Source organism: Portunus trituberculatus, chromosome 36, assembly GCF_017591435.1.
Source record: "Portunus trituberculatus isolate SZX2019 chromosome 36, ASM1759143v1, whole genome shotgun sequence".
Taxonomy (NCBI): Eukaryota; Metazoa; Arthropoda; class Malacostraca; order Decapoda; family Portunidae; genus Portunus; species Portunus trituberculatus.
The window spans coordinates 11,405,946-11,420,247 of record NC_059290.1 but is presented as its reverse complement, the minus strand read 5'-3'; the positions used below and the strand labels follow the sequence as shown (position 1 = coordinate 11,420,247).

The window sequence follows — 14,302 nt, the reverse complement described above, 5'->3', positions numbered from 1 at the left end:
TCATGATTCTTGGACGGATATATTCCCTCTGGACGCGAGACACAGCATCTTGCACCGTGCCAGTGAAGGAAGAAGGCGGAGAATGTGTAAAGAAAAATCAAACACCCTCGGCAAGACAAGAGGCCACACGAACCACAAATCGGGTGACCATCAAAAAAGTATTACGGAAAACGGTTAATTCATGGGAGTGATGGACTTGTCTGTCTGCCCAGTGACTGTTTGCTGTGTAAGAGAACCGTGAGGAACTTGCATTGTCACACACCGCAGCGGCCTGACAGACGACACAGCGCTTGCCACACTAGACACAGCTCTACACAAAATAACACAGCTGGCCAAATTAGACACAGCACTTGTCAATCTAGAGACACAGCGCTTGTCAATTTAGAGACACAGCACTTGTCAATCTAGAGACACAGCACTTGTCAATCTAGAGACACAGCCCTGGACAATCTAGGGACACAGTGCAGGACAATTCAGAGACACAGCACTTGTCAATCTAGAGACAGCACTTGCCAATCTAGAGACACAGCACTTGTCAATTTAGAGACACAGCACTTGCCAATCTAGAGACACAGCGCTTGTCAATCTAGAGACACAGCACTGGACAATGTAGAGACAGCACCACAGAAGACAAAGTGCTGGGCAAACTAAGACACACTCGCCAAAGTTAAGTATTGTCCGCCTCACTCAGAGAAAAGGCACTGGAAGCAAGACTGTGTTTCATCCAGAGAAGAGTGTAAATACAGTCAATATTCAACACTACACTGATGCATTACAAACCTTCATATTCACTCAACCTTCTCCTGTATACCCTAAGACAGTTTCGAAAGCTTTCACTCACTCATTCAAGCTTCCCTGTTTATTGATTACAAACCTTCATATTCACTCAAGCTGCTTCTGTATATCCTAAGACAGTTTCAAAAGCTTTTACTCACTCACTCAAGCTTCCCTGTCAATGCATTACAAACCCTTTAAAGCTTTTGTTTATGTATCAGTGTCTTTCAAAATACTATGTTAGTCTCAAAGCTTGTTTATATATCAATGTTGTTTTTTGTTGTTTTTTCAAATGCTATGGTACCTTCAAAGCTTTCACAGACTTACTCAAAATTTTCTATGTATATCAGTGTTGCCAGCATTAAATGAATCTCTAACCTATCACTGACTCACTTAAGCTTCTTTCTACAGCTTCAGCACCTTCAAGCTTCACTACACCAACATTTCTCATCACTAAATACACTCCAACCTCCTCTATGCATATATTCACTAAGTTTCTGTCACCCCTTCAAGCTAAATCACTATCACTCTATAGCCTCCTCTATATATGCGAACATTTCCAGTACATTTCTGTCACTGATCCATTCTAGCGTTTCTACAGTAACCTTTCTCATTACTACATACACTTCACACTCTATGCATAACAATTTCAGTAGATTTCTCTCACCGAATCAAGTTTTTCTATAGTAACATTCCTTCCTGTACACATATACCATTACCATACCTTTCCTCTATGCATAACATTTTCAGTAAGTTCCTCTCTCCCAATCCAGCTTTTCTACATCAACATTTCTTCCTGTACACATATACTATCAGCATTTCTTCCCTGTACTCAAACATTTCAAGGCCTTCACTGACCTAAGAGACTCCCACCACTACAGCATCATGCACAGCACCCAGCCACCTGCCACAAATGCCACGGAAGAGAAGAACTCCTTGTTAGAGATGAGGTGAGTGGTGGGCAGGTTCCGGGAGAGTGCCAGCCGCCTCAGCTCCACCAACGGCAGCGACACGTGCAGCAAGTCTGGCACCATGAAGAACACATCACGGAGAACCTGCAGTAGTGGTGGTGGTGGTGAAGACAAGAAGCAACAGAAGAATTAAAATGAATGCCTACTTATTGTTATCTTAATCCCTTCAGTACCACGGTGCATTTTCACATTCATTCTGGTTACTATTTGATTTCATACAGCTTCACAAAGTTATGTGGGGGGTTAAAATATTGTTGGCCTTCGGTAACTCAGACTAATAGGGGGAAAGGTTGGTCCGACAAACGCGAATGTCTGACTTATACGAATCCCCCTCCACACACACACACACACACACAAGGATGAGTGTAGATATGGAGACAGGATCACACGAGCATAAAGCCCAGGCCCTGTAAAACTACAACTAGATAAATACATACATACATACATACATACATACACACACACACACAAAAAAAAAAAAAAAAAAAAAAAATCAGTGCAAGATTGAATTATTTAATTTTAGGGGGGTTTAAATTTTGGGATTATAATTGTCTCTCCAAACCTAAAGACCTTAAATTACCAGATGGTGTAGCTTATTTTGGGATAATTAAATACCCTTCCCACCAGGAAGCCAGGTTGCATCGTATCCTGACTTACGCCCTACGCAGTACGTGGCCAGGCGTCAGAAATAACATCCTTACAGGCATAAATTGACGAGGATTAGAATCACAAACTTCAAGAAGAGAAGACAACAAGATGCAAACAAACAAACGTATAATTGGCAGACAGCTGGACCTTGAATCCTCCCCACCTCCCGACCTCCCTTCCATCACACCAGTTATCTCCCTCTCCAAGACACTTGCCTCACCCCACGACTCACTGCCACCCTCCTCCACCATTCCTCTACATCATAAGACTGTTATTATCTTTTCAAACACTTTCTTCTCACTACCTTCATCATCACAACTACACATCACACAACTCTCACAATAACACTATAACAAAAGATTATGTTGAGACTTGAGACAGAGGTATTAAGCTGGACCAGACAGGTAATAAATACTTCACTATCATCATCTCACTTCAACACACTAATAACGACTCAGACAGTGTCCAGTTCTGTAGTGGAACAACAGATTACCGTGAAGCTGCTGATGGCACCTTCCCATCCCTCAAGAACCAGTGAATAATATGATCTAGAGAAGCGGGGATCGGAGGAGTTATCACCCTACCTCCAGGAAGTCACTACAGTATTGTATAACCAAATCAAAACAAACCAAAACAAGCCCAAAATTAAACAAAACAAATTAAAACAAACCAAGCCAAAACAAACCCAAAACTTGCCAAAACAAACCAAAATGAACCAAAACGAACCAAAACGAAGTATCAAAACACACCCAAACACTGCCCTTGTCACAGTGAGGGGGGGGGTGACACCTTGGCCTTACCTGGTGAAGCATGCCATTTCCCTGAACCACATTGCTGACAAACTGATCGAACCCTGAGGTGACGATGTGCAGGACCGCGATATCGATGATGACGAGGGCACGGGCTGGCGTCACACTCACATTCCTGCGGCACAAGATTAGGTTAGGTTGAGATACAAGAAGGGAGGAATGTACAAGAATAGGGGGAATAGAAGGTGTCACACTAACATTCCTGCAGCACAAGGTAGGGTAGGATTAGGTTAGGGAGGAATGTACAAGGATAGGGAGAATAGGAGGTGTCACACTCACATTCCTGCAGCACAAGGTAGGGTAGGATTAGGTTAGATTGAGATACAAGAAGGGAGGGATGTACAAGAATAGGGGGAATAGGTGAAGGAGGAATGGTAAAGGGATGGAAGGAAAGAGGAATGGCAAGAGGAAGATATGATGGTGAAGGAGGGAAGAAAGAAAAGAGCAATAAAATAAAAGAGGAATGGTAATACGAAGAAGTGATGGTGAAGGAAGGAAGGAAGAAAGATAAGAGGAAGAAGGAACAGTGGAAGGAAGTAATAGTGAAGGAAGGAGGAATGGTGGAATAGTAGAAGAAAGAAAGGCAAGAGGAAAGGAAATGAATTAAGGAGAATTTCCAGAAGGTAGAAGGAGGAAGAGCAGAAAGGTAAAAACAAGAAACAAAATAAAGAAAAGAGGAAGAAGGCAAAGAAGGAAAGAAAAAGATGAGAGAAACAAAGACAACAACATTACCAGGAAGGTAGAAAAAGAAAAAAAGATGAGAAAAAATAAAGAAAAACATTATCACGAAGACAAAGAAGAGGAGGAGGTAGAGAAAAAAAAGAGAAAAAGATGAGAGAAATAACGACAGCAACAAAATCCAAGGCAAACAATGATGACTCACTTATCCACCAGCAGGACAACAGCCATGGTGGAGACGAGCTCAGTGATGGAGAAGAAGAGCTGATGATTCCACTGGCTATAGAAATCATCGTTCCAGTAATTGAAATACGACCACCATGAGTAGTAATGAGGGTACACGCTGCTCACAAACAGCACCACCATGGACAGACGCCTCCCGACTCAGGTACAGCCTCACCACCCTCTTCACCGCCTCGTAGCTCAGCAGCACCACCAGGACCGTCACCACCCAAATCTTGAGCGTGTTTGGGGTCACGTTGAAGTAAACATGCTTGTACCCGGCCGGACCTCGCTCATAAATGCCTGGAAGTGAAAGATTTGTGGTTATTTTGGGTATTGTTTTAGGACCACCACCACCGCCACAACCACCACAACCTCCATTACCACTACCACTAGCTAAATATGAAGTGTTTTTGGTAAGTTACAGGAACACAAAGAAACACACAGCAAGAACAGGAACATCATACAAGCACAGCAGGATCAATAACACACACACACACACACACACACACACAGGGCCAAAGAACACATTACCTTTGAAAACCGTGTCCCAGCAAGAGCAGGAGCAGCCGTGGACATCAACATGGTAATTGAACTCATCCCAGAGGTGCGAGATGATGCCCAGGTGGAAGAACGGGATGAGCACAGGCACCAAGAACCCGACAACCACGCCCAACACCACCGGCCGGCTCACCAGTGACCGCGGCGACTCCAGGTCTGGCAGGAACTGAGGTAGTTTATCCATCTGTCGGGGAGTGAGTCTGGGTTAGGTTGGGTTGGATTGGGTTGGGTTGGGTTGGATTGTTGGGTTGGGTTGGGTTGGGTTGGGTTAGGTTAGGCTAGGTTAGGCTGGGTTAGGTTAAGTTTGGTTTGGTTATTTTAGGTTGGGTTGGGTTGGGTTGGGTTGGGTTAGGTTAGGTTAATAATTTGTGATGCAAGTTTGTTCATCCATTGCAAAGGAAAATATGTGAAGAGAGTGATATAATAGTAAGGAGCTTTCTTTAATTAGTTCCGAGATTATGTGGCTGTGAGATTAGGTAAAAAAAATAAATAAATAAAAAATTTGAATTAAAAAAAGAATTGACGATGAAGGAAAATGATAGATCAAGACAAATCACCATCTTCTTTTCTCTTCCATCTCCACACAAACAGTTCTGACACACACACACACACACACACACACAAGTCAACTCACCACAAGTAAGGAGAGAGGCCCTGTGTGTAGACCAATACATTAGCGCGGCCACAGGAAACACCTGGCCTTCACATGAGTCACCTGGCCTGCCTTGGGGTGCTGTCCTGCCTCACCCTGTCTTGTCCAGCCTCACCCGGCCTGCACCTCACGGCTGCTCAAAGGGAGAGAGAGAGAGAGAGAGAGAGAGAGAGAGAGAGAGAGAGAGAGAGAGAGAGAGAGGGAGTTACTGGTGAATCTGTGGCATTATTTTCATCTCATTACATAAAACAACAAGATTTCCCCCACAAAGAATTAAATATGTATTAATTCAAAATATCAAAATCTACCATGCTAGTTTTATTTCATTACATTAGTTTTCATTATGGGAGGAGGAGGAGGAGGAGGAGGAGGAGGAGGAGGAGGAGGAGGAGGAGGAGGAGGAGGAGGAGGAGGAGGACTGGGATAGACTCACACAATAGTGGGCTTCAGGAGATTAGATAAGGGAGAAGATAAGGCTGATGCAGAGGTATGCTGGTCTACCAGTGAAGGAAGTAAGGAAAGAAGCGAAGGAAGGAAGGAAGGAAGGAAGGAGGTTCAATACACGGGAAGGAATGGATATGAAGGAAGAAAGGAAGAAAGGTAAAAAAAAAGAAGGAAGGAAGGAAGAATGGATGGATTGAAGGAAGAAAGAAAGCAAAGGGGTAGAGACAATGGAAAGAAGGAAGGAAGGAAGGAAGGAAGGAAGGAAGGAAGGAAGAAAGAAAGGAAGGAAGGTAATAAAAAAGAAAGAAGGAAGGAAAGGAATGGAAAAGAAACGAAAAAAAGGAAGATAAGGGAACCGAAGGAAGGAAGAAAGAATTGAAAGAAGAGAGATATGAAGGAAGGAAAGGAATGGAAAAGAAAGAAAAGAAGAAAAATAGTTGGACAGACGGAAGGGAAAGAAAAGAAGGAAGGAAAAGAAAGAAAACGAAAAAAAAGACATTCTTGATGCAATAACACTAAAAGCAAACAAACACAATAACAACAAACAAACACCACTGTAAAAAATAACAATAATAAATAAATAAATAAATAGAATAAGAAAACACAGCAAACAGTCACTCGCGGCAAACCAAACACCACTAACAAACAAACAGACAAACAAACAGAATAAACACAGCATTTGAACTAAATAAACCTACAGAAAACGGGGACAACAAAGCGCTAGAGAGAGCTTAAGGCAACATTCGTATTAGTATTGGCGGCATCACTCACACCGAGATGTTTGTTTACAAGACGAGGTGCTGATGATGACGATGCTCGATGGTGATGGTAGTCTTCTCAACAGCTCCTCTTAATTGTTATTATCGTCAAAAAGAAGCAAAACATAGTGATGAGGGCATATTTGACTACTATTTTATTTATTTGCTTATTTCCAGAAGCTTTATTTCATTTTGACTTATTTATTCCAAAGTTGATTAATCAGACAACTTAATCACTAATTCACTATCATTTACGTGTCATTTATTACTATTTAAATGTCACATCTGTTTTCTTTCCCCATACAATAATAATTCTCCCCTCTATTGGTCGTCATGGCAACCACTACCACCACCACGCTACACGCACGCTATCTTTCCCCTCTTGTTGCTGGCAATCACTTCACCGCGTCTTCCGTAGTGATTGACACCTTGACAGCGTGACATGAGGGGAAGGAACTCGCCAGGGAACAGTGTTAGTTCCTGACCAGAAGGATTTGTCACGTGCTAGATCTTGTACAGGTACTAAACGTGAGGATTTTAATAGTTTCTTACGATAATAATGGTTTCGCTTCCCCTATTCCATCCATTCCTTCCTTCCTTCTCTCCTTCCTTCTTTTCTATCTTTCATTCTTTCTTCTTTTCTTTATATCTTTCTTCCTTCCTTCCTTCCTTTTTTTCTTTCTTTTTTTTCTTCCCTCCTTTCTTTCTTCCTTCCTTCTTTCCTTCCCTTCTTCCTTCCTTCCTTTCTTCTTTTTTTCCCGGCGTTTCTTTACCTATACATTCATTCGTTCATTCTTTCTTTCCTGCTTTTCTTTTACTTCCTCTTCTTTCTGGAGATAATAATGGTCTGGTCTTTCTACCGGGATTCATGCATGTCAGGTTGCAGAATGTCAGGCAATATGAAAAGCGCAAAGACACAGACACCAAATTATAATCCAACTTGATGATTCTCTTCTCGCTCTCTCACCACGACTGTTTTCCAAGGCCACAGAGATGATTAGCGGGGTTTTCAAGACTGTTTCTCCAGTTAATAATGTAAAAATCTTGTCATTCGGTTTCTAGATCCGTAAAAACACCTTAAAAACGCTATTCTCTCTCTCTCTCTCTCTCTCTCTCTCTCTCTCTCTCTCTCTGACTGTTTTCCAAGGCCACAAACATGATTAGCGGGGTTTTCAAGAGTGTTTCTCCAGTTAATAATGTAGAAATCTTGTCACTCTGCCTCTAAAACCGTAAAAACATCTTGAAAAACTCGTGTAAATTTAATAAAGTCTTTTGAAATAGTGGAGGTGAAGCGCACAGAAGTTTGAGAATACAAGCCAACATTTTTTTTCTTAGTTTTTTTTTTTTCATACAGTTCTAGAGGCAGTGACAAGATTTTCACATTATTAACTGAAGAAACACTCCCGCGCCAGATCAGTCTACGGCTCGTATTCTCAAACGCTTTTGTGCTGCACCTCCACTATTTCAAGAGGCTTTATTTAAATTTACACGAGTTTTTTCAAGGTGTTTAATTTTTCATGGTTCTAGGGGCAGAGTAACAAGATTTCTACATTGTTAACTGGAGAAAATCTCTTGAAAATCTCGCTAATCATTTCTGTGGCCTTGGAAAATAGTCATGGTGAGAGAAAATAGCGTTTTTTAAAGTGTTTTTATGGTTCTAGAGGCAGAGTGACAAGATTTCTACATTGTTAACTGGAGAAACACTCTTGAAAATCTCGCTAATCATTTATGTGGCCTTGGAAAACAGTCATAGTGAGAGAGAATCACAGCAAGCCACATACGCCACAAACCTTCACTATTTGCAGAGAGCGATGGGGCAACAGGCAGCTGACGTGGTTCTCCGTGTGCAGCTGCAGGAGACACCCACCCTGGACCTGTATTACCAGGAGAACACGTCTGTACATGAGGAGGACGAGCTGGCGGCCATCTTGCTTGCCCAGTGGAACCATTACTACAAGGTATGGTGGTGGTGGTGGTGGTGTGAGGGATAGGGTGTACTGTATATGGTTTGAAATATCTAACTTTATTTATATTTCTATACTGTTTGGCTACATAAAACAATCTCTCTCTCTCTCTCTCTCTCTCTCTCTCTCTCTCTCTCTCTCTCTCTCTCTACACGCACACACTCGATCTAAACCTCTTTCGACTTTCCAAACTAGCATTACGTATTTTATTTGTTCATTGATTCATTACCATTGAATGAGTAAAAAAAAAAAGAAAGAAAAGATAAAAGAAAGCTCGTATTTTCAAACACGTCTGTGCTTCACCTCCATTATTTCAAAAGCCTTTATTTAAATTTATACGAGTTTTCAAGGTGTTTTTACGTTTTTACTTGCAGAATGACAAGATTTCTGCATTATTGATTGGAGATACACTCTTGAAAACCCCGCTAATCATCTCTGTGGCCTTGGAAAATAGTCATGGTGAGAGAGAATAGAGTTTTTAATGTGTTTTTACGGTTCTAGAGGCAGAGTGACAAAATTTCTACATCATTAACTGTAGAAACCCCCTAGAAAACCCCGCTAGTCATCTCTGTGGCCTTGGAAATAGTCGTTGTGAGAGAGAAGAAAGTTTCTGAATACGTTCCATGCATGCCCGAATTGAGAAACGCCTTCCTTTCTCTCTGCAACAATATTCCAAGGCCACGGAGGTTTTCAGGAAAGTTTCTCCCATTAATACACTAGAAATCTTGCCAATCTATCACCAGAATTATAAAATTGCTCTTAATAATGAATCTTCAACTAGAGGCCTTGGAAAGCAGTGACGGTGAGAGAGCAAAGCGTTTCAGAATAGACCTCATTCCTCTGATCCTCTCTCTCTCTCTCTCCACTACTATTTTCCGAAACCAAAGAGATAATTAGCGGGATTTTCAAGAGTGTTTCTCCTGGTAATAGTGTAGAAATCTTGTCACTCTGCCTCTAGAACCACAAAAACACCTTAAAAACTCGTGTAGACTTAAATAAGGCCTTTTGAAAGAATGGAGATGAAGCGCAGGAGTGTTTGAGAAGACCCAGAGTATTTCTCCTGGTAATAGTGTAGAAATCTTGTCAATCTGCCTCTAGAACCACAAAAAACACTTTAAAAACTTGTGTAAACTTAAATAAATCCTTTTGAAAGAGTGGAAGTGAAGCGCAGGAGTGTTTGAGAATACAAGTACTTAAGCTGCGTTTTTTAATGCCCCTACGGCTAGACCTCGCCTTAAGGCAGGCTTAAGCAAAACCTGGGACAATGGAAAACGGGCCTGCTAGACCTTCGATCACGTGACCAGTCACCAGCTGACAGATGACAACAATAAAGATGGCAGACGAACAGGAAGTGCAAGATATGCTGCAGCTTTGTAACTTATCTTTCCTACATAACATAACATAACATAAATAATAGGATAGCAAAGGGCCACCAGGGCCCATCTAGGTTATCCTGTATCAGTCGCACAGCGACCTCGTCATCAGTACTTAAAGTTACACTTACAAGTACACAATACATTATATACTAATTCTAAATATTTGGCCCATTAACAGGGTAAGTCCTGCAGCGAAATCCTCTACAATTTGTGGTCCCCATACATGGGGATCATGTCTTGTTTAACTATAGTAAATTTCTTATAAAAACTATCATGCAGCGCTATACATAATTATAAATCTAATAAATTTAAGTGCTTATCTAATCTGTTTTTAAACATTGTCAAACTAGTGCTATTTACAACCGTCTCTGGCAATGCATTCCAGAAGTCTACCACCCTATGACTAAAGAAATATTTTCTTATATCTAACCTGCAGCCTTGCTTTCTAATCTTCCTGCCATGATTTGTAGTCCTACTTCCCTCCTCTAAGGTAAAGAAAGATCTCACATCTATGTAGTTTGTATCTGAGAACATTTTAAATATCCCCTCTTATACATCTCCTCTCAAATGAAAACATGTTTAATGCCTTTAATCTATCTCTATACTCCAGGCGCTTCAAAGCTGGTATCATCCTAGTTGCTATCTTTCCTCCCTGCATCAACAGTCCAGTCCATCATGTTTCCAGACTTGCCAGAGATACCAGAAGATACTGAAACAGCATTCAGTTTGGTGCAGAACTATCAACAGCAGCTAATGGAGCATTCATTCGTCATGTCTTATTTGTTTATTTACATGTGACGTCACAACTGGCTAGCGGAAAGTCGAGCCTGCTCTGCAGCTGGCTTGAGTTTGGCCGGCCCTGCCTTAAGGCGGGCTACGCTCTGGCTCAAGTCTGGGGACATGAAAGAACACAAAATGACGTCAGCCTTAAGCCAGGCTTAAGGCTGCCTTAAGCGTGGACTATCAAAAACGCGCCTTAGTGTTGGTTGTCCTTGTCTTCAGAAGCGGCAGAGTGGAGCAGTGAGGGCCCGCGAGGTGACGTGTCAGACCCAGCCCAGGTACAACATGGATAAGACCACGCAGAAGTCAGCCACCACCACGCAGGTCTGAGGGCTGATGTACACAACACCGCTTCCTTCCTTTAATAATTTTCCTTTTTCTTTCTTCCTTTTTTTTTTTTTTTTTTTTTGTCATTGGCGGAGCTAAGGATTGGGAAGGGGCGAGAGGGGCGGCGCTGTTTTTGGGGGGCAACATTTTTCTTTTCTTTTCTTTCTTTCTTTGTCTTCCTTTCTTCTTTTTCCTTCCGTTTCCTTTATTTTTCTTCCTGTTTCTTTCTTTTTCTTTTTCTTCCCCCTCTTTTTTTTCTTTTCTTCCTGCCTTTCTTTTCCTCTTTTCTTTTTCTTCGTTTCTTTCTTGATATTTCTTCCTGCCTTTCTTTTTCTTTTCTTTTTCCTTCCTTTCTTTCATCTTTCTTTCCTTCCTTCTTTCCTTCCTTCCTTCCTTCCTTCCTTCCTTCCTTCCTTCCTTCTTCCTTCCTTCCTTCCTTCCTTCCTTCCTTCCTTCCTTCCTTCCTTCCTTCCTCCCTCCTCCCTCCCTCCCTCCCTCCCTCCCTCCCTGCTTGCCTGGTTGCCTGCCTTCCTTCCTTCCTTCCTTTTTTCTTTCCTTCCACACACACACACACACACACAGAGAGAGAGAGAGAGAGAGAGAGAGAGAGAGAGAGAGAGAGAGAGAGAGACCAATATATCAGCCCTTATATTACGTAAGACACAAACTAACAAGACAGTCATTTACAAGATTGAAAAATAATAATTATACTCACCAAACACCAAATTACATATAGAAAACGTGGATTACATAACATTGCATTGTATTCATTTGCATATTGAGATTCACCCCTTAGTCCATCAGTTTACTTAATTTATCTATCTATCTATTTATGTTCATATGCATTTGTCTATTTATCCAGATATCTGACAGCCATTACTAAAAAAACACCTCTACCTGTGTCTTATTTATCTATCCACCTCTCTATACATGCCTAATTCATCAATCTACTTCTCTATTTATTCATTTCTCTATCTATCTGTGCCTATCTGCCTATCTCTGTTTATCTATGTACACAAATCTCTCACTAATCACTAAGAACACCCCTATACATGCCTTATTTATCTATCTACCTATCTATTTATCTATCTGTTTATCTATCTATTCATGCATTTTCAATTTTGAGCCATCTGTCTCTATCTGTCTATCTGTGCACAAATACAACACACTAATCACTAGGAACACCTCCATACATGCCTTATTCATCTGTCTATCTATCTATCTATCTATATGTATACCCTATCTATCTATTTATTCATTCATTTTCACCCATCTGTCTCTATCTGTCTATCTGTGCACAAATCTGATACACCAATCGCTAGGAATACCTCTATAGGCACCAATGGAACAGTCACCTCACCATTCACACCCATCACTGCTGCAGGAGAATGGTGCCATGGCTACCCAGTGGAGTCTGTATGATGAGTACCGGATAGCAGAAGGTGAGCCACATATCCACATCTTATCTAGGCTCCCTAATTTTGGAAGATACTTTTCTTCATTTTACAAAACCAGCACTCAAGTAGGCCTTTTTCTTTTTTTCAATCTTTTCTTTCTTTTTGCCCTTGACTGGCCCTCTTTCCTACATAAAAAAAAAAAACTAATAATGATACAATATAATCCACTTAGGTATTGGTGGTCCTGGCTTGGTGATGTGCCTGGTTCACCGTTTACTGCAATGTGCTTTAGTTGTGAGCAGTGAAAGCAATGTGTGTAGTCTTTAGTATGTGCTGCAGATGTTGTTAACCCCTTCAGTACTGGGACACATTTTTACCTTCAGATATGTGTACCATTAGACCAATTTATTGACATTAGGAAGGGTTTATGGAGGTCAGAAGATTCATGGCCACAGTCTTTACTATTTTAATCCCCACATAAGTTTCTGAAGCTGTATGAAATCACCAAATAGTAAGCAGAATGAATAGGGAAACATGTCATGGTACTAAAGGGGTTAATGTTTCACTGTGCTACTTCAATTCTGAGCAGTGAAAGCAAAGCACTATTGTCTCTATATGTATTGGCCTATTGGGAATATACTTCACTTTTCATTGCTCTATACTGTACTCCAATTGTGACCACTAAAACAATTCTGACCACTAAAAACAATTCTCACCACTAAAAACAATTCTGACCACTAAAACAATTCTGACCACTAAAACAATTCTGACCACTAAAAACAATTCTAACCACTAAAAACAATTCTGACCACTAAAACAATTCTGACCACTAAAACAATTCTGACCACTAAAACAATTCTGACCACTAAAAACAATTCTGACCACTAAAAACAATTCTGACCACTAACTGACCACTAAAAACAATTCTGACCACTAAAAACAATTCTGACCACTAAAACAATTCTGACCACTAAAAACAATTCTGACCACTAAAAACAATTCTGACCACTAAAACAATTCTGACCACTAAAAACAATTCTGACCACTGAAAACAATTCTGACCACTAAAACAATTCTGACCACTAAAAACAATTCTGACCACTAAAACAATTCTGACCACTAAAAACAATTCTGACCACTAAAAACAATTCTGACCACTAAAAACAATTCTGACCACTGAAAACAATGTATAGAGTCCTTCTATATGTGTTTGGAGATGCCTTTAACATTTCACTGCAATATACTTTAGTTCTGAGCCGTGAAAGCAAAGTACTGTTGTCTTTTTATGTATTGGGGATATACTTCACTTCCCACTGCTTTGTACTCCAATTCTGAGCAGTGAAATTAATGTATAGTCCTTTTCTATGTCTTTGAGATGGCTTTCATGTTTCACTGCAGGCACTCCAATTCTTAGTACTGAGTAATGCACCATAGTCTTTATATGTGTTGGCGATATATATTTAGCCTTTTGCTGCACTATACTCTAATTATGTGCAGTGAAACCAATGTGTGTAGTCTTTACATGTGTTTGGGATGTCTTTATCTTTTTACTGTCCTATATTCCAATTCTGTGCAGTGAAGCCAATGTGTGCAGTGTTTTGTATGTGTTTGGGATATGTTTAACCTTTCTCTCTTCAATACTTCAACACACTCCAATTCAGCACACTAAAATTGATGTGTGTTGCCTATATAAGTAGTCACACAGTCTTCAATACACACCAATTCTGAGCACTGAAACCAATGTGTGTTGTCTTTACATCATCATCATCATTATTATCACCATCATCATCATTATTGTCATCATCATCATTATCATCATCACCATCACCATCACCGTCATCATCATCAATTACCATTTATGCTTGTGGTATTTGAACTCTGCTGCAGGAAGGAAGGATGAAGAAGAGGAGAGCAAGAAGCAGGAGCAGGATGAGCCCGAGG

At 40.8% G+C, this 14,302-nt stretch overlaps 2 protein-coding genes across 3 annotated transcripts in view; one reads left to right on the top strand and one right to left on the bottom strand.

Moving 5' to 3' along the window:
• LOC123513653 lies at positions 1-6,560 on the bottom strand. The gene is given in 7 exon segments (XM_045270941.1): positions 1-1,829; positions 3,194-3,317; positions 4,086-4,256; positions 4,258-4,405; positions 4,637-4,847; positions 5,298-5,448; positions 6,531-6,560. Coding segments are annotated over 5 exon segments (834 nt in total). The 5' UTR covers positions 5,298-5,448; positions 6,531-6,560; the 3' UTR covers positions 1-1,649.
• A 334-nt stretch (positions 6,561-6,894) lies between these two features.
• LOC123513651 (dynein axonemal intermediate chain 4-like) overlaps positions 6,895-14,302 on the top strand; it is a 34,111-nt gene continuing 26,703 nt past the window's right edge. For both annotated transcript variants that reach the window (XR_006677422.1, XM_045270939.1), the window contains exons 1-5: positions 6,895-7,036; positions 8,323-8,475; positions 10,860-10,961; positions 12,349-12,406; positions 14,249-14,302. The exon at positions 14,249-14,302 is cut by the window's right edge and continues 138 nt beyond it. Coding sequence is in view for 1 of the 2 variants with exons in the window: in XM_045270939.1 (XP_045126874.1) it covers positions 8,329-8,475; positions 10,860-10,961; positions 12,349-12,406; positions 14,249-14,302 (361 nt within the window). In the remaining variant the exon portion in view is untranslated. The remainder of the gene's footprint in view (positions 7,037-8,322; positions 8,476-10,859; positions 10,962-12,348; positions 12,407-14,248) is intronic.